Here is a 23,000-nt window from a genome sequence, read left to right on the forward strand (position 1 = left end):
CGGTAACGGAGACTCGAATCCGTTTTCTAGACTTGTAACAAGGAACGTGATTGATTGCGGACTGTAACGGGGGACTGAAGGCGTTAACATTAAAACTAACGTTCACACAAGTACTGTCGCCGTGTGGCTGCGCGGAACAGACGCTGCGTTTTTAAGCGCCCGGCACCGCATCGCCGTTCGCGGCCGTAGGGCGGCGCGCCTCGCTTCCGGCGGCGGCGGCATGGCGGGCGGCGTGGAGCTGGGCTTCGCGGAGGCGGTGGGCCCGGGAGGCGCCTGGCGGCTGCGCAGCGCCCACTTCCCCAGCAAGGTCGGGGGGCGGCCGGCGTGGCTGGGCGAGGCCGGACTGCCGGGTTCCGACGCGCTGCGTTGCGGCCGATGCCTGCGGCCCCGCGCCTTCCTGCTGCAGCTGTACGCTCCGCTGCCCGGCCGCCCCGACGCCTTCCACCGCACTCTCTTCGTCTTCGCCTGCCGCGGTGCCGCCTGCTACCGCCTGCCGGGCCCCGGGGGGCCGCTCTGCGGTGAGCCGGGGGCCGCAGGCGGGGAGGAGCGCCCGCTCCGCTCGCCGCCGCCGCGCTCACCCGCCGCTTCTTCCCCGCAGCGTTCCGGAGCCAGCTGCCGCGCCGCAACGCCACCTACTCCGAGGAGCCGCCCTCGGAAGAGCCCCCGCCGCTCCCCGAGCCGGTCCCGCGGCGGCTCCGCAGCGGCGCCGCTCTGTGCCGCGTGTGCGGCTGCCTGGGACCCCGCGCCTGCGGGCGCTGCCGCCGCGCTGCCTACTGCGGCCCCGAGCACCAGGCGTTGGACTGGCGGCGCGGGCATCGCCGCTCCTGCGGGAAGGACGGGGACGCAGGTGGGGCCGGGGGTGCGCGTAAAGTTGGCAGCAGCCTTAACTGAGGGGCGGCCGTTGGTAACGAGCTGATCTGTGCCAGTCAGCGGGTCACGCTTTTGAAACGTCTAACAGAAACAGTGAGAAGTAACAGCCCGTAATTAATACCATCGTTGTAGAAGGCGTATCAGATGCGTTCGTGGCAGCTTTTCTACTCGTAGTACACAACGGATGAAAAATGGTACAGCGTGTCATTAGTATTGATGTTTGGTCTAGCAGCGGTGTAGGTTGAATCTGCCTTTGCAACGTTTGGGCTGTATTTTTGCTTCATAGCACACTGTAGCAGCTGCTTCTGGGAAGAAGAGTGTGAAACATGAGATGACATTGTGAAGTTGTATCTGTTTTTTGTTTTATAGATGCCACTGAGGATGCAGAGCCAGACCATAACGAATTCCTTTTTCCAGAATATGAAATTTTGATAGAACCCGAGGAACCAGAGTTTCCTGCTGACAGCACTGTGGATCCTGACGATGAGAAAGGTGCTGTGGATGCATCAAAGAAACTGGAAAAACAAGAGGAAAGCAGAGTCACAAGCACTACAAGTAAGAAATATATTAGTAGTGAAGCCTGTGTTACGTCTTTAAAACGTTGAATGCTGCAATTCTTAAGTGTTCTTTTTAAGCTACCAGTGACCAAAAGTTACAGCTACAGTTGTTCATGGTGCCTTTTAGTATACATCCCATAATAGAAGTTGCTTTTGTGGGAGGGGCTGAGCTCCGGCCACAGGAGCTGCTGGAGCAGCTGTTGCTGCAGTGAAGCATTGGATGTTAGGGAGTATGCTGTACCTGCTGTGCTTCCCTTAAGAAAGAAGAGACTTGAGTGAGATAAGAAGAGCCCCGAGCATCTGCCATCATATTTAATAAATCTCTTTGTCTGTGCCAGAATAAAATTGTTCTGGAGTAATTCCGGTTGAATTAAAAAAATAATTGAAGCACAGGCCCCTTCTCCCCAAAGTCATTATTTGTAGTCACCTCACAGGCTTTGTACACACCCCGAGTGGAGAGTTTATAGCGTTAAAGGGGAAAGCAAGTGGGTTCCCAGCTGTCCTTTATGGTGTAAAGCTTGCTAGGGATTCTCCATGCTACACATTGATGTGAACGTGGGAGGGCTGTGGCAGGGGTGTAACTCTTAGTGATTGAAACTGAAGTCTGGTCCCTGTGCAGTGTGGGTGGCCTTTTCCCATTGTCACACTCTGCAGGTTCAAGGCATTTAACAATACCTTCTGGAAGCCCTAGATTTTGGTAATTACCTCCTTCCCTTTCTATTGTTCCACTACTGGCATCTATGACTAAAATGCTACTAAGTCTAATAAATGGGTGCATGCCGGAATCTTAGTGTGCCACAAAAAGGAAAAATAATGTCTTAAGAGTGATGTACACTGGGACTGAGAGCCAAATGCTCTTAGGGATGCAGTATTATTTTTAATTTTTGCTTTCTTGTGTTAACTTGTAATCCTCGTGTGTTTGTTTGTTTTCCTGCTTAGGTGATGCATTAGATGAAGATACATTGGAAGCAATGGCAAAACACGAGACTAAAGAAGACAAGATCTTCCAAACATTTAAAGATCGAATAGCTGTTGAGCCAGAGCAGGTCAGAAGATGAAGCAGCCTTAGAACTTGCACAGTGTTGTCCTCCTGTAAAATGTTTCACTTTCAATCCTTTCATTTCATTCATACAATTAGAAATGGTGATGGGAATGCCTCATCATCCTCTATGCATCTCAATTAAGCTTAATTTCCCATAGATTTCAGCTCATATAAAATGTTGGCTATCTATCTAAACAGTCCTGGGAGGATAAACTTTTCCATGAATATGACTTAAAGGAACAGACCTTTTTCTCCAGCCATCTTAAAGCTGTGTCTACGTCAGTAACTACCAACTACCAGTTTTATAACACAATGAAAGACAGCGTTAACTTAAACTGCTTCATTTCTGCTTTATTTTAGATAATTAGATACTGCAGAGGAGGAGAGGGCCCAATCTGGGTATCAGGTGAAAATATACCTGAAGAAAAAGATATCCCAAATTGCTTATGTGGTGCCAAAAGGGTATTTGAATTCCAGGTATGTAAATTAATTTAAAGATAATACCATTAATACAGTACAGATTTAATGGAATCTAATTGTAGGGGCGTACACTTAAAGCAAAGTAGTTGAAATTGCTACAGAATAACAGTGCTGACTTGTACAGAACCCATGTTTATTCTTTCAGGTGCTTTTCCCTATAGGACTTCTTTCACATACATAAGATAGATCCCCATCCTGTTAATTTGCACCATGTGTAAAATGGGGCAGTTGTGAATATGGAACCGACTCTTAAGTCATAGGCATCTGGTATTGTTTGTTCAAAAATACACCTTATAGAAGTATTTGAGATGTGAATTAGAAGTCAACTGAGCTGTAAGCATTCAGCTGTACAGTTCTGCATGCTAAGGCATGCGTATGTTGAATACACGTCATGTGATGCAAAGATGAGCAATGTAATCATGGGGATAATAATTTGAAATGGAGAGTAGCTGCTAAATTTAACAATGCTCATGTACAGAATTTGTATTAGACTTCAGTAGGGGCATGCCTTTGCTTCCCTTTGCATCTAGTACAGTTTCAGGAAGTGTAAACTGTTACTTAGTAGTTGTAACCTGTGTTTTTCCCTGAAGATAATGCCACAGCTCCTGAACCACCTTAAGGTTGACAGCCTTGGGGAGAGCATTGACTGGGGAACACTGGTGGTGTACACGTGTGCTGAGAACTGCGGTGCAGAAAACAAGTATGCTGAGGAGTTCATATGGAAACAAGACTTCTCTATAGACTCTACTGAACTTCCATTAAGTTCCTAAGTTGAATCATCTATATATCACGCTTATCTCGTTTTTCAACGCATCTGCAGGAAACTGAACTAACATCAGTTGTCTTGTTGGTAGGGAGATTGCCTAGCAGTTGCCTAGGAGCCCTAGGCAACTTCATTCTTATGCTCTTGAAATTGGTAATAAAGCCAGATACAATTCTTCATTGAATTTCACTTCAAATCTCAACTCTGAATGTTTATTTAAATAAAGATTAAGTGGTTTTGGACTGGTGAAAGTATCTTTTTTTGCAACTGAATTTGAGAATCTAGATGATTGCCTATCAGAACTTCTGCTTTAAAAAATTGACAATAATTCACAGAGAAAAAGCAGACTGCTCTAAGCTCACTTGCGTGCTGATGCTCAGCAGGTTACAGCAGTCATAACTTCGATGTAGCTGCATAGCCTTTAAACAGGCAACTTAATTACACTTCGCTCTTCCAAAAGGTACACTGGATCGTGAGAGGCAGTTGTTAAGTGTTGTGATTAATGGTAATTCAGGATAAAATGAACAAGTAATTGTTCTGTTTGACTTAAAACCATAAACTGAGTTAAAATATTTTTGCATTAGACTATTGTAGAAGCAGTTTAAACAAAGCCTGCCCTGGCAGAAGATGTTTATCATCTGTTGTTTACTGTTCATAAGAGCAGACTTTCAATCTGAACTGTTAACTCTGCTATCCATCTTCAGTGAAGTTTAAAAACAGGTGCCTTCTTGTGGAGATTGTTCTGGTATTTGTCTGCTGTATAACTGAGGGAAGAGCGAAAACATAACTGTAATGCTTAAGTAACTGGGATGGTTGCTTAACTACTCCTGTGGATAAAACTGCATTTGCAGTAAAAGAGAGGAGGTGGATTGTTTCTACCTACAATACAGAATTTACTTAACTTACTTATTCCCTTCTCCAGCTTGAGCCCTCCACGTCTGCTTACCAGTGATTCCACAGGCAATTTTATGAAAACACTAGAAGCCACTGCTTCTGTGCAGCTTAGATGCTGGGAATCCTCAACTGAGCAGGCAAAGAACACCTTAAGTGTAAAGCTATTTACTCATCACCACACTTCTAAAAGGATCATTTCCTGGAATAGCACACACCATCTTAAGTCACTACAGCACAACTTGGCTGATTTGAGTGAAAAACCATATGATATATGGCTCAAAGTTTTCCTGCCATATTTAGCAGTTCTGCAGATGCTACAAAAGCACAGATGGCAATACAGCTGAACATTGGACCAGCTTACCCAAATACTACAGCCGCTGTGTGCTGCATCTCATTTAATTATGTAGCTCTGCCCAGTAGTATATCAACTTCCTGCTAAGATCAGTGAAACCAATTATCGAAAGACCTGTTTATAGTGGTGCACACTATAGCAAAGATTAAGAATTAATTTCACTCACAATTTGCAAATGGTATGGTAGCAAAGCCAGCCATAACTACTTATCTGGAATGAAACATCATTTTAATTAAGAGACCATGGTTACATGTGGGTTAGTTTTAGATAAAAGCTGTTTGAAAGAATGTGCAAGTCATAGAAAGGTTATTACTGGAAATGTACTGGAGAAAAAAGTTTATTTTTAGTTCTCAGCCCATTAAGCTTCAATCACACTTCAAAGGGGAGATTATGTACATGCTGACTCTAGCTGGAAGGGCTTTGACATTTTATAGGAACACTAATATAGTGAGACTGTCATAGTTGGTAAAATACAAAAGTGATTTATAAGAAATATTAGAAGCTAAGCAAAAAATCTTTTTGTTCCAGTTCACTCAAGTGTAGCTATGTAAGACTTGCATAAATCCCATCTGTTGAATGGGAGGCAACACATACTTGAACACAAACTCCTATAGCCAGTCTTCTCTTTCCTGTTAGTGTACTGGAAGTAATCAGGCTGGATGTTGCCAAGGATATGACTGTTGGTAAGCAAGCCAGAGCATTGTTAAGATTTTCTCCAAATGACAAGTCATTTACAGTAGTGCATGTGCTATTCAAAAATCCAGATTAAATTAAAAAGAACTTCTCAATATATTTCACTTTACCAGCTGTGTAATTTTAAAACTCATTAAGACAGTTCCCATAATTGTATAAACAGGGTTTATTGTACATGTGGAGCTGAAGGAGAAAAGAGGAGGAATATATATATTATATATATATGTACAGTGAGCTGTTTTCATTAATAAATTTATTCTGCCTTGCTTAATACTGGAAAGAGGGAATGTGTCTGGCACCAAAGAAATTTAAAACTGAAGAAATTTAAAAGCTTAACTTTCAAAATTATAAAAACCACGGTCTTAATGGAAGGAAATTAAAACATATATACATGGCAACTTAAGTGGTTTATACACTGAGTGACACGGTCGCATTCATCTTTTAAACCAATTTATGAATTTTCTATTAACAGAACTGGCATTAAAACTATTTAAAAGCTAGAATATAAATAAAACTCGGAGGGACTGCTCCAAGAGCAGCCCAACAAAGCAACTCACAGTAACTCAGTAGACATAATCATCGATAAAACAATTCCCCTTGAGCATCAGGGAAATAGGCACTAACTGGGAAATAGTCCAAGTCTGGTGTTGCAGTTTCACTGAAGTCCATCTCGTTACTGCTGTGCCATATGCAATGCCTTTTAAAATGTACCCCCAATTCCTCTGAAATATGTAGAAACTGTTACGTTGTCTTCCGGAAACCCTTTAAAATAGGATAGATGTTTTCAAATGCTTCGTAGATTTCTGCTCGAACTTTAGCACCTGCAGTAAGAGAGAAACTGACTTAATTCCCTCTCTCTCCAGAGCCAAGTAGTTCATTTTAATTTTTAGAATGTTTATTTGAATGCAGCTTTACATACATCCACCTCTATTTCTTCCTTTAAATAGACATTTCCTATAAAACATACATTATCAGGATTAACAGAAGGCAAATAAAGTCCTGAGAGTTTGTTTCATTACCATCTTCATGCTTATGCCATACTTGCAAATGAGATTTTCCAAACATACTTTTTCAGTACACTCAACTGCAAAGCACAGCCCCATAGGATGTTTCTGCAGAAGGGCCTGAACAGTAGAGTTCTATTCAAGAGTGCAAACATCTGGGAAAGCAAGGAAACAGCGACTGAAACAGAGGCCAGCAGAGGCCATAGTGAAGGTAGACATTCCTTCTTTCATCTGTGAATTATTATTTATTTATTTATTTTTTCCCAATGCAGTAAGGTTTAACAGAGGGGAAAAGGAAGGGTGTAGGTGGAGTGCCCAAGGTTAAGGAAGCCCCAGAGCTTCGATCTTCCCCCTTCTTTGGCTGCTGCATCAAAGGAAAATGGCAGCAGCCTCCCATCAAGCTGTTACAATGCAGTGAGCTCAGTCACACGCACCTAGTGCACAAAAGCAGACTTTCAGATTTTGCTGGGAACATTACCTGAGCTCTTTTTGGGCACCTGCCATTCTTCATTAGGATTCAAGATTGCTGCTTATAACATTTTACCAAATACATGTGGTTTGCTTTGTGGGCTCTTGTCCGCAAAACACTGTACTGTCTGTTCTTTCCCAGTACTGTCATTTCTAAAGAAGAGCAACTAATAAATTGCATACTTCTTGGACCATTGTTTCTAATGCAGTCTAAATCTAGCCTACTGGAATAAAATACTTGACTTACCAGTTAAAACCACTTTTCCAGAAACAAAAATAAGCAGAACAATTCTTGGCTTGATCATTCTGTAGATTAAGCCAGGAAACAATTCCGGCTCATAGCTGTAAGAGAAGAGTCATAGTGTTTCAATGTGCCAACAGACAGATGTCCTTAGCCCTTCATCTGCAGAACTGCAGAAACAGACAGTGCAGATGTAGACAATCTGGGAAGAGTAGCAAAGAATTGTTGCCCAATATCAACCCATGAAAATTACATCAATTACCCCAGAGGCAGAGCTAGGATAGGAACGAAGATGCTGGCTCCTCTCTGGTATAAGGAAACAATCTGAACAGACACCACTCTCTAAGCTTGTCACTACATAGCAAGAATGAAAGGTAAGCAAACATTCATTTACCTGCTGAACTGCTGGTGTGTGAGTACCAATCCTTCTAATCTGATAGGAAATTTCACATCACAGCTGCCCACCATGTTCTGAATTTTAAAATCCAAAAATTTTGCAGGAAAACCCAGTTTCTGAACAACTCTTGCATACTTCCTTGCTGCCAGTCTGGACTGTTCTTCGCTGAAGGGAGAAAAGGATAGCCAGCTTATTTCCCCTGTTAAGCACTACTTCAAGCAAACTGCACCAAGCCACAAATATTTAACTGGGAAAGAAACGCTGTATGTGTTGCAGGAGAGGAGAGTTGCAAAATGCTTACATCCAAAATTAACAACTATTAGTGGTTTGCACACTTAGTTGGGGTACTAAAGTCCTGAATACTTTAACACTGTATTTGCTGTTTATGAAGCAGAAGACTCTACTCTGTAACTCCATGTATTTCAACACCCTTCAAATACGTACATGACTCCCTCTGTAAAACATTAAAATTGTTACTTAGGTTTTCAATCTCACCACTGCTAGAATCTACAAACTCCTATAGGAGCCTGTAAACTACCAAAATCTTCCGCTTGATGTGGCCCAGGTACTCAGACCTGGGTTTAACAGAACTACACAGCCTTACTTGCTATTACAGAACGCAATTTGCTTCAGTTTTGTAAACAGCTGAAGATCTGGTTCCTCCTGAGGCAGAGTAAGACAACTTGAATTGCGAACATCACCAGGCAGACAGAGTGTATCCTGTGCATCTTTATTCATCAGTGATGATCAGAGGACTGAAGCACCTCCCCTACAAGGACAGGCTGGGAGAACTGGGGTTCTTCAGCCTGGAGAAGGCTCCAAGGAGACCTTACAGCAGCCTTTCAGTACCTGAAGGGGGCCTACAGGAAAGCTGGGGAGGGACTTTTTGTATGGGTATGTAGTGACAGGATAAGGAGAAATGGAAGAGTTTTAGATTAGATATTAGGAAGAAATTCTTTACTGTGAGGGTGGTGAAACACTGGAACAGGTTGCCCAGAGAGGCTGTGGATGCTCCCTCCCTGGAGGCATTCAAGGCCAGGCTGGATGGGGCTTTGAGCAACCTGGACTAGAGGGAGGTGTCCCTGCTTATAGCAGGCCATTGGAACAGGATGATCTTCAAGGTCCACTTCCAGCCCAAATTATTCTATGATCTCTGCTCATTAACTTATTCTTTCTGGATTCCTAAAGGACTTCTTCAGAGCAGAATTTCTCTCCTGCTCACTGTAGTAAAGCTCATGTTCAGTTTTCAATTCTCATGCCTCGATGATCCCGTTATGAACAGATCAGACTACAGGGACTGGAGACTTGGAGCTCTTGGCCCGCGATGAATGAAACAACTCAAATACCAAATTGCTCTTATCCTGCTGCTGCCCCTACAGTTTAAACAGTTTCAGTGCATAGCCATTCCTATGTGCGTGCACATATACAACATATATATAAACACTGTATAAAAGAAACAGTATTTCTCAAGCATCGTGGTTTCAAAAGAAAAGATGATCTTGCTTAGTTTGCTCATAACAGCTGAACATACCTTTTTGCTCCTGTGCACACCATTTTTCCAGAGCTGAATATAAGCGCAGTAGTACGTGGTTCTCTTATTCTCATAATAACAGCAGCAAAACGCTGAAACGTAGCATTGAAATTATTAGTGATACACAGATGTAACAACTACAATAAAACCAAGTTTGCATAATCTAAGTAGCCATTGCAAAGAAATAACTAGATTCAAATATACTTACAGAACGCTCTTCATTCAGGCATTTCAAGTAAGCTTTAATTAGTTTCAAACACACTTAGAGGTAGAGTCGAACAGGAAGGATTTTTAGTACTGCACTCCTCTTTTACTAAGCTCATCTCTGACTACCATGTGCATAACAAATACTAGTAACATTTGCAACACAATGATAGCGACGATCTTAATACCAAATTTTCCTCCACATCTTGAAATTCAATCTGTTATAAGAAGGATGGAAGGTTAAGCAAATATTTTATGGTCTACTTTGGCTCTGTACCTTAAGCATTCGGGTAGCATTAGAAAATTGTCAAACAGAACTGCTGGAAAGTCAGAAGCCATATTCCATATAAACTGAAGTCACCTCAACTACCATAGTAGAATACACCTGCATTTATAAACATTCTTAAGCTCTCTGAAGCAACTGCAAACTGTTCTGGGCATCACATGCAAAATCCCTTTTTTGTGCTATATAGCTCACATATACGGTCTCATGTACTATTCTGCTGACGTAACGAAGGTAGTAGCATGAGTTACCCAACAACACATTTGTCAAACTATGGCTTAAATAACAGCCAAGCAATGTCTTTGTTTCATAAAAGGATGTACTGACTAAAAGTCAGGAGTGTGTTACATAACCCTTCTTTTCTTTGCTGTGGAAAAACAGCATTTCATATTGATCGTTCTAGCCTACAAGTTTTACACAGCCACCTACCCTACCAAGAGCTACCATCGCCTGCTCAAATGTGAGCTGCACGAGCATCTTACTCACATGCAGTTGTTAACAGCATCACTGTTATAACTGACAGTAACAGTCAGTACTGGGGGAAAATGTGAAAAAACAGAGCTTAGAGGGGGAGCGAGGCCACAAAAACCCCATAACTACGCTGCTGCCACAGGAATTCCAGGGCAGTAGCCAGAAGGAAGAAACTCTGGCACACACAGAACAACCATGGCTCTTGCAGAGGCCAGAAATTGAATTCTCCCTTCCTTTCTTCTTGTTAGAAGATAGAGAACAAGACTTGAGCATCAGACATTTTGCAATAACACAAAAACAGAACTTTCTGAGCAAAAGCAACGAGGGTGCCATATAAACAGTAACTCAGGACAGCTCTACAACAACAAAAAAACTTCCCCAGCATATTACACTAATTAGTCACACTGTTCTTTCTAATGCTCCCAAATCCCATATTCACATAAAACACAGCTATATCAGTATAAGAATGCTTTTTACTCATTCCGAAAAGAAATCTTTAATGAACTTAAATAATTCTATTAACTCTACCATAAAACTGTTTCTGAATAAAGGTTTTTCAATCTAGCTACTACAGCAAAGTACACTCCAAACCTGTTCTGCTGGTACATACCTGTTATTGGATGCATTCTAACATACTTCTCTTACCTTGGGATTATATTCAGCATTTCGGGCACGAAGTGCAATGGTTTTTAGGTCAAGTTTGCAACCAAGATTCACTGTGGACACAATATTCCTGAAAATAATTCAGAGAAATACATTTTTAAAAGTAAATTAAAGAACTAATGCATCTTATCCATAATAGCATGCTTATTAGTTTCATTTTTCTTATTTGTTTAACCAAGCAAGCTTCAATGACATCTCTCATACTGACAGGAAACTCCTCTCTTAGGGCAGTACCTCCTAAGGCACGACTGCTGATTCCTCCTTTTCTGCCAACTATTATGAAAAGCATCCCTTGAGAAAAATATTTCAGTTTGGCAGGAAAAAATTTTTGAGGTTGTGCTGTGAGCACTCACCACAATCCAGGAAGCTGCTGTGAATGGGCAAAAATGCAGTAGCAATGATACTGTCCTTGGGATGTCCTTCAAGGAGGAAGAACGTGATGCGGGACTAAGTGAGAATGCCCTCACAGATAAAACCATTGCTAGGTGTTAGGAGAAAACGATCTCCAGAAAGTTTAAGAGCAATCCAAGGAAATTTTTCATTTAGTAACACTTGTTTACTTAGAAAACACTGAAATCTAAAGGTCTTCCATAGGTTTTAAAAAAATATTAATACTGGAGACTATTCTTTTGGTGCAAAATTCACTTTGTTTAACACCTATTTCTCTTTGGGCCTTCCATACATTGTTGTAAGTCTCTATAAAGCTACAGTTCAGTGAAAATACTTTCATACCTGAAACTCAAGAAGCTCTATGTTGCATTAATTGACTAGAAAATGGAGCATGAAATATTAAAGACTACTCAGTACTAGGTTCTAGACTATCAGCCAGTATCTTCCTCTCAACCCTTCCAATTCCATTACAGATGTTATAGTTCCTGTGGTCTGCTTTAAGCTCTCACTACTAAAATTCTCTGCACAGTGAGGTGGATCTACTCACTTTTTGGTGCAAGTTACAAATGAGCGTTTCAAGGCACGTGTATTTTGAAATACCAGATCATCAACTCAGACAGCTTCATAAGTAAAGCAAGACAAACTCTTACAGCACAGAGCTTTAGCACTGTACTGCTAAATGACAACATGATCACAGAATCATAGAATGGTCTGGGTTGAAAAGGACCGCAATGATCATCTAGTTTCAACCTCCCTGCTATGTGCAGGATCACCAGCCACCAGACCAGGCTGCCTAGAGCCACATCCAGCCTGGCCTTGAATGCCTCCAGGGATGGGGCATCCACAACCTCCTTGGGCAACCTGTTCCAGTGCATCACCACCCTCTGTATGAAAAACTTCCTCCTACTATTTAACCTAAACCTGCTCTGTCTTAGTTTCCCCTTGTCCTATCACTATCCACCCTTGTAAACAGTCATTTACAATGATAACATTCTGCACTAATCATACAAATAAATATTCAAGACCACCCTTCCTATCAAAATGTAGTACCCAATTCCTTACGTGGCTTTGCTCTTGGGTATTTCAAATTAAAGCACATCCTGAGAGAGGTCATGCTATACTAGCACACAACACACTCACTGTAGCTGTGGCACTATCCCAGAGCTCTCAGATGCTGGTGTTGCAGGAGTTATAGGAGTCATCGGAGTCATTGGGGAGGGGTACAGAGGTGTGGTTCCCGGTAAAGGGGCTGTGGTAAGAGTCTGTGAGTGGAAGAGCTGGGGAGTTTGACCAGATGTTCCCTGTGTCGCTTGCTGTGATGTAGACTGCTGTGCTGCCTGTTGCTGCTGCTGCTGCTGCTGCTGCCGCTGCTGTTCCTCAAGGATGGACAGACTGTTGGTGCTCTGGACAGGCTGTGGTGTCAGTCCCGTGCCATACGGCATCATTGGGCTAAAAATTGGAATTCCAGGAGTCATTGCACCCTGCAGAAGAAAGTATGAAAAAGGAACCACAGTTCCTTTGACTTAATTTCATTTTAAAGAGAAAAAGCTAGCTGTCTAAGAATAAATCATCTTAGTTGGTCACATCAAACCTGTGGCATATTAGTAATCTGCTAAAAACAGAAAACCTTTGGAAGATTCAGTTCTTTCACAACAGGAATCACAACCTCAATCAATCTGTTGCCAAGCAGTGTTGGAATTGACAGTCAGTGATGCTGGTATGTTTCCTACAATATCTGAAAAGCACTCAACTCAACTTTGACCCACAATTTCTACTTGCAATCATTAGAACGCAAATGCATTCGCAGCACAACTGTAGTCCATTATGTATAAGCCAATTTAAAGGATTCCAAAAGCAATGAACAAAGTTAAAACGATAGAATGGCTTGAGTTGGAAGGGAATGCCCACCCAATCCTACCCCTTGCCATGGGCAGGGCTACCACCCAGCAGCTCCAGCAGCCCAGGGCCCCTTCCAACCTGGCCCTGTGTGCCTCCAGGGATGGCGCATCCACAGCTTCTCAGGCCAGCCTGTGCCTGACCACCCTCTGAGTAACGAATTTTCTCCTAACATCCGATTTAAATTTCCGTCTTTTAGTTTAAAGCCATTCCCCCTTGTCCTGTTGCTATTAGACCATGTTAAAAAGTCAGTCCCCCTCCTGCTCGCAAGTTCCCTTCGAGTGCTGGAAGGCTGCAATAAGGTCTCCCCTTCTTATCTCCCACATATCAGTTATATTTCAGCTTCAAGAAAACCATAAATATTTCAGTATATTTCTTAAACCTCTAGACATATAAATCAATGGTTTTTCAACTCTGCTTTTTACTAATTATTCTATTTTTCATATCTGCAAACATACAAACAAAAAAGACACGAAGAAATTACACAAGAAATTACAAAGAAACAGAAAACACTTTCACAAAGAAATTCAGACTGCAGTTGCATATTACATCATTCCTTTTTACCTGAGGGGAGGCTAAGCCTTGAGCGTAGGGTGGCAAGCTGTTGTTCTGATCCATGATTCCGGTTATTCTTTGGTGAGGCCAGAAATACTTCCTTCAATTAATTTAAATTAATTTAAAACCGAAAGGGTTTTTGACTCTCTAAAGCATTCCAGCAAAGCAGCTTTTTAGCCAAGCTGAAAACGTCAGGAAAACATCAGCTCCAGAGAAAACGTGTTGCAAATCTAACACACTAAACAGAACCTGAAAAGAAAAGAAGTAATATCTTGAGAACAACATTTAAACAAAAGCATACCTATCAGCTGGTATGTTAGATAAGAAACACCCACATACAAATATATGTGAGAACACTCATACGCACGCACACACCCATGCACCTTATATAAAGTAACCTCTTTCTACAATACCTTACAGCCCCCTGGATGCCCCTGATGAGCACCCACTGCACATGAGCAGCCGCCTCCAGAACTAAGCCCTCCTACACACGCAGCTTTAGACCTTCATCCTCACGGAACCACATGCTTTGCTTCATCTGGGAAAGCACTGATTTTCAGAACTGAATTCCACCAGTTACTGACAGATAGGCCTAAAGCCACACATTGCTCACACATCTCCTCCTGGGCAGAGTTAAGGCTTGGCCTTCCAAAAACGTTTTTTTTCTGCTATGGGAAAACACTGCTGGTCAGCTCAGGTTTAGGAAGCCTCCTTTCATCTACTTACATAAAGCAAAACGCTAATGTTTTCTGAATTGCAGTGATGTACTTCATGAGGGGAAAAAGAGAAACTGAAAGCCAGTTTTATACACATGAAATGAACGCATGCTTTTGGGTGTCGTCGTTTCACTTACTGTTTGTTTTTTGTTTTTTAAACAAAGACCATACCTCTACTGGCATGCTATGGAAAGAAACAATACAAATAGAGAATTGAAATGCTTTCATGGAATCATAAGGGTTGGAAGTGACTTCCAGAGATCATCAAGCCCAATCCCCCACTAAAGCAGGTTCCCTGCTGTAGAAAAGTGTCTGGGTAAATTCTGAGTACCTCCAGTGAAGGATACTCCAAGCCTCTCTGGGCAGCTCTGTCTTCCTCTATTTGTACGGAACTTCCTGTGTTGCAGTTTGCGTCCATTGCTCCTTGTTCAGTCTTGAACTGGGGAGCCCAGAACTGGACACAGTGCTCTGGATGTGGCCTCAGCAGGGCAGAGCAGAGTGGGAGGATCACCTCCCTCGAACTGCTGGCTGTGCACCCCAGAATCCCCTTGGCCTTCTGGGCCATGGGGCACACTGCAGACAGCAGGTGGGCCGTGAGCCAGCAAAAACACTTAGGTCCTTCTCTGCATAGCTTCTTGTTATGAAATGCTGTATCTTTTTTATCAAATGCTTCGCCATTAGTTTATAGCTTGCTTAACTCGACACTTACGCGGAGAGCTTCAAGGTCATTTTTACGCAAACCACCAGAAAATTTGAAGAAAGCCTGCCCAGCTTTTCCTTGTCTTTAAGGCACAAGAGCTCAGAATCGCATTAACGTAACACTGTAGCCGAAACGGCACCCGCTGTTTTCCCCAAAGGCGGTTCCACGTTTCGTGCCCTGGCAAGAGGCGGCCCCCCGACCCAGCCGTTACCCAGCACAGAGGCAGCCCATCCGCAGCCCGAACGCCGGGCATGCCGGGACGCGCCGCGCGGACAACACCTCCATCGAACCCATCCGCAACCCCCCGCATCCGGCCCGATCCCCCCGGCCGAAGGACGCCGTCCGCCCCTCCGAGCCCCGGTACCGCGCCCACGTGCACGGCAAGGGGCCATTATAGCCCGTGCCAAAGCGAAGGCCGCCGCCGCCGCCGCCTTCCCCGCCCGCCGTCACGTGGGGGAGGCGGTGACCGCCGCCCGCCGCCATCACGCCCCCGGCACCAACGGCCGCAGCGGGACGGCTCCCGGCGCGCCGTTCGGCCCCGGGCTCTCCCACACCGCCCATCCCCTCCCTCCCCGCCGCTCAGACCTGCCCGGAGGGCCTCGACCCTACAACGGCGCCCACGGGGAGGTACGGAGCGGGCTCGGCCCGACCGGCCCCTCCCGTCAGAACCGGCGTAGCCCACGCCATGGCGGGCCGGGGCGGAGCGGGACACGTAACGGTCGGTACCTGCCGCGTGCCGCGCCCGGCGACGCCACCACCGCCGCACAGCCCCAGCAGGAGCCAAGCTGCGCCCCGCTCCCGCGCCGCCGGCGCGCGTCGATTGCGTCACTTCCACCGCGCGTCCACCCCGCCCTGTCTACCGCCATCTTGAGTGAGGGCGGGGCGGGCGCGCGTCGTGCCGCTACCCGCGGGGTATTGGCTCTATTCGCACCTCGTGCCGCGGCGTCTGGCACCGCGCTCATAGCGAGAGCCTCGCGTGCTTCCCCTCCTTTCCTCCCGGAATCTGGTCCGGCTCGTGGGGCTGTGCGGTCGCCGACGGTGGGGCGTGGCACCTCCAGGACAGACGAGACGAAGTGCCTGCGCCTCCTAGAGTGCCGCCTCGTTTCCGGTGCCGCCATTTTGCCGTGAGACAGCAGCGGGCAGGGCCGCAGGGATGCTGTCTGCCGCCGGATACGCGGAGCTGAGGCCGGAGCCGGGCTGCGGGGTGGGCGCGCCCGTGCAGTACCGCTTTTCGCCCTACACCTTCAACGGCGGGTGAGAGCCGCGGGCAGGGGTGGGGTGGGCTGAGGCTGAGCGGTGCTGGGCCGCGTCCTGCTCGTTTTGGTCTCGCCGGCGCTGTGCGAGGAAGGCTGTGTCCTGGGCAGCGCCTGTCGGTAGAGCAGCGGGGCAAAGCCGGGCTTGGCTTCGCGCAGGGCTGCGTGTCCCGCGGATCGGTGCTCCTCTTCTGCTTTATTTGTGTGTGCTACTGGGTTTTTTTTCACACTGCGGACCGCTGACCTCTTAGGGGTCAAAGCAAGCGCTTTCCCTTACCCAGGGGCTCGTTTCTTTGTAGTGGCCAGGGAAACGTGTCTAGTGGTGATTTGTTTTTAAGGCTGCAACTGAGCCACGAACTACTTTGTCGTAACTCTTACAGGTGGGTGATCTTTTGCAGATGCTTGCTGTGAATTGACAAGCATCTGGGCAGCTTGACGTTCTTTAATTTTTTTTTTCCTGATGAGTAACTGCTTTATAGAAGACATCTTTTAGCTACTCAGTGGTAGTGGTAGTGTAGCAACCACAGAGTAATTATTTGGAAATTAATAACGTAGGTTAACATTAAGTTAAAAGAGTGATGCTAACTCTATGGTAGCGGTGCGAAGTGCTTGGCTGGAGTGTATTTGCTTGGAGAGCTAGCCAGCTTTCCTTATCAGACATCTAAAATGGGAGTCTTGTCATTGCTAAGCTTCCGTACGGTTTGTAGTCAAAGCAGAGAATCATGTACATTCTCTTTAGGGTGTCTGGCATCTTTTTTCTTCCATTCTTGAGTTTATGCATAGTGAGAAACATCAAGGAATGTAATAAGGAAGGAATCCACAATGTGAGTGTGGATAGAGAACTTTTATCTTTTCATCGCTTGTCTAAGAACCAAGTTGTGCCAAAAATTGTGATTGTATGAATACTCTTCTTCAAGGACTGTGTTGGCGATTGCTGGAGGAGACTTTTGCATTGTTGCCTCTGACACACGACTGAGTGAAGGTTATGCAATTCACAGCCGGGACAGTCCAAAATGCTACAAACTGTAAGTCCGTACCTTATAAGAAATGAAATGGAGGAATGACCCTGTGTATTGATAAGTGTGCTGCCTGAAATTATCTATCATGTTCCTTATGTAGAACTTTCAGGGGAAAAAAAAAAAAAAAAAAAGGTAGTAACAGAATTGGAGTTTTGGAATTATGATGACTTTTGCTGTGTGATGCCCTAAATGCAGTCCAATTTCTTATTGCATGCTGTTGAATGTTTTTAGCATGGTGCCAGACTTGACCTGTAACATAAGCTAGGTATTTTTTTAGCAGAATAATCAGAAGAACTTTTGTATTAACTTGTGTAATAGCTAGTTCTGCTTTGTCAGGCCACCTCACTGCTGTCAGTTTTTTTGCTTATGACATGTGATCATGTAAACTTGTGTTTTACCTGGCTAACTCTATGCAGTATCTTTGACTCTGTTACCATCCAAATGGAAATTACTTTAGTACAATTAGCGTAGATCTCATGATGGCTTTGGGTAATCATGGTGACAGAAACTGAGATGATCTCAATTTAAGTTGTTTTGAGAATGACTGCTGAGTGTTAAGCCTATAAACATGTGTTGTGTTTTAACCTCGTAGACAGCTAAGCATTATGCAGCTGTTTGCTCACTTCCACCCAAACCCTGCAGTGGAATGTGGAAGAGAGCTGGGGAAGAAACAAGGTAAACCAATGGGCTGATGCGAAGATAGCTTGATAGGTCAGAAAATGAAGAAAATAATAATAATAATAAAAGAATGTAAAGCACGAGGCAGTTGCTCTCCACCTGTTGACCAGTGCCCAGCTAGTTCCTGAGCAGCAGTTTCCCCCTCTCCCTCCACTTTGGTCAACTATCACACTTTATTGTTCCACGTGATCCTGCATGGTATGAGACATCCCTTGGCCAGTTTGGATCAGCTGTCCTGGCCCTGTCATCTCCTAGCTTCCCTTGCACCTTCAGTCTCCATCACTGTAGGGCAGTGTGAAAAGCTGAAACATCCTTGGCTCTGTGCATTGCTGCTCAGCAGCAGCCAAAACATTGATGTTATCATCAGTTCTCATCCTACGTCCAAAGCACAGAGCTGTAGCAGCTACTAGGAAGAAAGTTAGCTCTATCCCAGCCAAAACCAGGATAATGTGTTAATGTTTGTAGGCTCTCATAGAAATGTGGATTCCCGTAGTTATTGCTTATTAAATGTTTGCTCTGAAACTGAGCAAAGAACTAATATTGTATAACACATCAGCAAATAACTGCTGTTGTGCTGACAGAAAAAATCACCTACAGAATAAACATTATCTCATCAGCTAAAAGCCAGCCCTGGCCAGATGGAGTAAAAGCATATCGAGTAACATGATTCAGATTGTTAATAACTACATTTAGGAGTGCTTGAGGAAACTAAGGTGTTTTTTTTTTCCAAAGTTTTGCGGTGGAAGTCAGTGGGTTGAAGAGTGACATCTGTGTGATCCCACACTTAATAAGTCCTTTCCAAGATGTAAGCTGCAGTTAGCTTTTATTTGCAGATGACCTGTTACTGCTACATTTTAGACAACTATTTCTGATAGTGTTTGAGAAGCTGGAAATACGTTTGGTATTTTCATAACTTACTGTGTAAGAAAGTGATGTAGCTCATACTAAATCTACTAAATCTAAAATCACAACAAAACTTTGTTTTACAGAACAGAGCATACAGTCATTGGATGCAGTGGCTTCCATGGTGACTGCCTTACACTTACTAAAATTATTGAAGCAAGATTAAAGGTAGCTAACTATCTTAATATATTTAGACACATGTATATTTTCTGGTATCGCATTTGAGACCTATTATAATTTTAAATATGATTTTTGCTGTTTGTCATCAAGTGTTCATATTGTAACTGTAGCTGTATTGCTAGTGAAAGATCAAGCAGAATGAAATTGAGGCCATGTTCTTGCCAAGTGTAACATCGCGAGATTAAAAATTGAAGCGCTGAAGAGAATAATGAGGCAACATCTATTCTTTGCTAAGTCTCAGAAAAATATGAATTTTGGTTTATAGTAAGGCATTACTGTTAGACCAATGTTATTTTTGTAATTATGTTAGTTAATATTTTGCTAAGCATTGTTCTCCTCAGTAATGATGTTACAGAAAATGTAATTTTGATTGAGTATGAATTTGAGTGTGTGACTTTCCTGTTGGATGTGCTGTGCCATTTGCAGATGTACAAGCATTCCAATAACAAGACTATGACTACTGGAGCTATTGCAGCAATGCTGTCTACAATCCTGTATTCTCGACGTTTCTTTCCTTACTATGTTTACAACATAATTGGGGGACTTGATGAAGAAGGTAAGACTTGAAACAAATTTTGTTTGTGCCTTTCAGTGTGGTAGAGATTATGAAATGTGAAGGTTAAGTCTGGAGACAAGTTTTCTATGGAGACTTTTAAATGTTAACTAATCTCTAACAAAAACAATGACTTCTACACAGGTGCTGTAAATTTAATTCTACTCTTCCAGGACTTTCTGTGTCCAGGGGTGTGGTTGAGCTGCTAAAATACTGTATTCTCTGACTTTGAGCAGGAGCTCAGAGGTGGTCTTGTGTAGATAATTTCAACCACTCCCCACAGTTTGCTGTTAAAACTAAGTTGTAGTGCTTTCCCAGTCTTGCTGAGATGTCTGCAATATGTGGAGGGTGAATCAGTCTGTCCTGCATAATGGGAAATGTTAGACTGAGGGTGCAGCATGTGATAAGAATGAGAATACACGTTTGCACGCATGGGTTTGATTTGGGTTCAGTAAGATTGATTTGTTCTGATTTAATGTTACTGTCTGGATCTGTGCCAGGGCTGCTCAGCAACCAGTACTGTGTGGCCAAGTGCACTGGCCAGCTTATCGCATCAGGTGCAGCCTGTCTGAACAGAGGCAATGAGTGTAGCCAGGCACTGCATTTTCACTCGTATTCCCTTGTGAAACCCTGTAGATGCTACAGTGCATCTCCATTTCTTATGCTGGCACAAGATAGCTTGTTTTGTGCAACCTGGCCTGACTCCAGAGGGAAGCACATAAGAGCCCAAAGCACTATCCCTGTTTCCAGGAAGACACTGCAGAGACATCCATGCACACACTCTGGAAGCAGTTCCAAGAACTGTGCACTTTTGCTGACTAAACTTTCTACTAGTTGTTAAAGTAGAGCTCTCTGTGTAGCACTGTGCTCTAACACATTCTTCTGTTTTGATTATTCTTCATTAGGACTTTTTCTGTGGTAAGTACTGTAGAAAATATCTGCTTGGGCATGGGTATAGCTTAAATTGTGCATATAGGATAACCTGACATATAGGAGGGCACCATAATCACAGTCAGCCTGCTATACAAAGTATTGTCTGAACACAGTGCAGTACTATTTTGTAAAGGTTTCTTAGGAGATTTCTGGTATTCTAGAAACTGCTTATGGACAAAACTGTTTTTTATGCAAATCCTTATCAGTATTAAGAATCGTTTTGGATTGCAATTACATACTACTTTTTTTCTTTAAGGGAAGGGAGCAGTTTATAGCTTTGATCCAGTAGGCTCATACCAGAGAGATTCTTTCAAAGCAGGTGGATCAGCAAGTGCCATGCTGCAGCCCTTGCTTGATAACCAGGTAAAATAGTTCTTGTGTTTGTTCTTTGTTCTTTGTGTTTTGTGTTTTTTTTTTTTAATAATCTCAGTGAAGAGTTGCAATATTCAGATTGATGTGACCTTACTTTTGAGAGGTATTATTTGAGAGAAACTTCGGGTGTATTACAGGTAACGTTATCAATCCATATGTTTAAAAATTGTGTGGCTCTACCTTCTCAGGAGGTCTGAAAATGTTGATTTCAGATTTTGTTAAGGTTGGACAGTGGACAGTCTGGTTACAGTAGTTAAACTTGTTTTAATTGAGAAATTGTTTCCCACAGAAGCTGATTAGCTGACAAGAGAGGTAGAAAGATAATGTAAATATTCCTAATACTTGGCATTAAATAGTAATAAATTTAGAAGGCAAAATATATTATATACTCCAATTAATTTTATCAATTAACGTATCACAGAACTGTAGGAGTTGGAAGGGACCAAACCAATCAAGGAATCAAACAACCATATGGTTGTCTAATATTCTAAAATTTTCTTCAAGTTGTGACTATTTTCATGACATTCTTATGTAAAACTACTGAAAACTTATTTAATTAAATCTGTGAAAACTTGACTGACTTTATTGAAGCTCTTAATTGTTGCATGAGTGAAATCTTTACAGTTCTTTGAACTAATTTTTCAGCCTTGATTCGCTTTTAAGGTTCATTAACTGTAGAGAATAAAACATCTGTTGCAAGTTTTTATCATTTCTGAGTTTGAAGCATAGTAAGTGACCCTTTGCCCTCCTTTTTTATTTTGGAGACTTAAGTAATCAGCTAGGATACACTAATAAAGCCCATCATGTTCCAGTATGAGCTGTTGTTTTTAAATTCTAGGTGTGCTTAGGAATACTTGCCTGTGAGAAATGTTCCTAACTACAAAGTGACCAGGAAAGAACTTGTTTTGATACTGCTAACCCAGTGAGAAATTTCTGAAGAAATAGATGAGTATCTCGTGTATGCTGATAGTAGGAGAGGATATGCTTCACTTTAGTTGTTAGTGTTGGTAAAGTTCTGACGATGCAGCTATAAACTCTATTGAGAACTACTTCTGCCAACTCTGGGTTTTAAAACAGGCTAATCATTTGTGTAAATCTGCTAATTCTATTGCAGCCTGAAAATGCCTTTGTGCTAGATGAAAGGTACTTCCTTTGAAATGCTTTGTCTTTCCTTAGATTGGCTTCAAGAACATGCAAAATGTGGAGCACGTACCTCTGACCCTGGAGAAGGCTTTGCAGCTGGTTAAGGATGTCTTCATTTCTGCTGCTGAGAGAGATGTGTACACTGGTGATGCGCTTAAGATTTGTGTTGTCACCAAAGATGGAATTAAAGAGGAAACCATTCAGTTAAGAAAAGACTAATTCAGTTCACATACAAATGTGTAATCTACGATGTACAATTTAACTCGAATGTGAAGGTGTTTGTCTTATTAAATTTTTTCAAGAAGTTTGACTGTTGTAATTCTGAATATTTTCTTTTCTTTGGTAGAAGTGATTGTGGTATTTTTTATCTGTATGTGGTTGTTGTTTTTTTGTTTTTAGAAAACAGAGTAATTCATGATAAGAGACGGGTAAGTGAGGATGTGGTGGAACATCTACCTAGCAGGTTGTCTAGGGCAATAATTCAGGCTGGCAGTGATTAAGTCACTTAGAGAAGCCTGAGGGGTTTAGTATTAAAAGGGACTTCAGGAAACTGGAGCAGTTAATGGGTGGAATGGGAGTACAGGTGGTGTTTTCCTCCAACCGTTCAGTATCAGGTAGTGATAGTGAGAAGACCAGGAAAGTCCATCTGATAAGACACGGCTAAGAGGCTGGTGCCACTGCAGGAATTTTATTTTTTCAACATGGGGTGAATGCACTTGGCCTGATGGTATCTGCCTAAGTCATAGGGGGGAAAAGGATCTTCCTTTTAGCTAGGTTTGAAGGAGGAAGCAGGTGA

General features: G+C 43.1%; 3 protein-coding genes across 6 annotated transcripts; 2 read left to right on the forward strand and 1 right to left on the reverse strand.

Moving 5' to 3' along the window:
• Window positions 1-78: 78 nt before the first annotated feature.
• PDCD2 (programmed cell death 2) lies at window positions 79-3,954 on the forward strand. 3 transcript variants are annotated; one of them, XM_031613501.2, is made up of 6 exons: window positions 79-518; window positions 599-847; window positions 1,240-1,425; window positions 2,367-2,473; window positions 2,830-2,946; window positions 3,540-3,954. In XM_031613501.2, the coding sequence occupies exons 1-6, from the start codon at window positions 221-223 to the stop codon at window positions 3,717-3,719; spliced, it is 1,137 nt and encodes a 378-aa protein (XP_031469361.1). In that variant the 5' UTR covers window positions 79-220; the 3' UTR covers window positions 3,720-3,954. The 3 variants fall into 3 exon arrangements, with proteins under 3 accessions (XP_031469361.1, XP_089991584.1, XP_089991585.1); XM_090135458.1 differs by having other exon boundaries at window positions 1,288-1,425; XM_090135459.1 differs by lacking the exon at window positions 599-847.
• Window positions 3,955-5,799: 1,845 nt separating this feature from the next.
• TBP (TATA-box binding protein) lies at window positions 5,800-16,005 on the reverse strand. Of its 2 annotated transcripts, none has more exons than XM_031613515.2 (8): window positions 15,897-16,005; window positions 13,764-14,003; window positions 12,444-12,784; window positions 10,896-10,983; window positions 9,293-9,384; window positions 7,759-7,926; window positions 7,371-7,465; window positions 5,800-6,472 (listed from the first exon to the last, which is right to left on the reverse strand). In XM_031613515.2, the coding sequence occupies exons 2-8, from the start codon at window positions 13,815-13,817 to the stop codon at window positions 6,393-6,395; spliced, it is 918 nt and encodes a 305-aa protein (XP_031469375.2). In that variant the 5' UTR covers window positions 13,818-14,003; window positions 15,897-16,005; the 3' UTR covers window positions 5,800-6,392. The 2 variants fall into 2 exon arrangements, with proteins under 2 accessions (XP_031469375.2, XP_031469383.2); XM_031613523.2 differs by having other exon boundaries at window positions 15,756-15,923.
• A 79-nt stretch (window positions 16,006-16,084) lies between these two features.
• PSMB1 (proteasome 20S subunit beta 1) lies at window positions 16,085-22,511 on the forward strand. Its single transcript, XM_031613549.2, has 6 exons — window positions 16,085-16,424; window positions 17,341-17,448; window positions 19,110-19,191; window positions 19,630-19,759; window positions 20,946-21,052; window positions 22,238-22,511. The coding sequence occupies exons 1-6, from the start codon at window positions 16,324-16,326 to the stop codon at window positions 22,421-22,423; spliced, it is 714 nt and encodes a 237-aa protein (XP_031469409.1). The 5' UTR covers window positions 16,085-16,323; the 3' UTR covers window positions 22,424-22,511.
• Window positions 22,512-23,000: the final 489 nt, after the last annotated feature.

This window comes from Phasianus colchicus, chromosome 2 (genome assembly GCF_987193195.1).
Source record: "Phasianus colchicus chromosome 2, bPhaCol1.hap1.1, whole genome shotgun sequence".
Taxonomy (NCBI): domain Eukaryota; kingdom Metazoa; phylum Chordata; class Aves; order Galliformes; family Phasianidae; genus Phasianus; species Phasianus colchicus.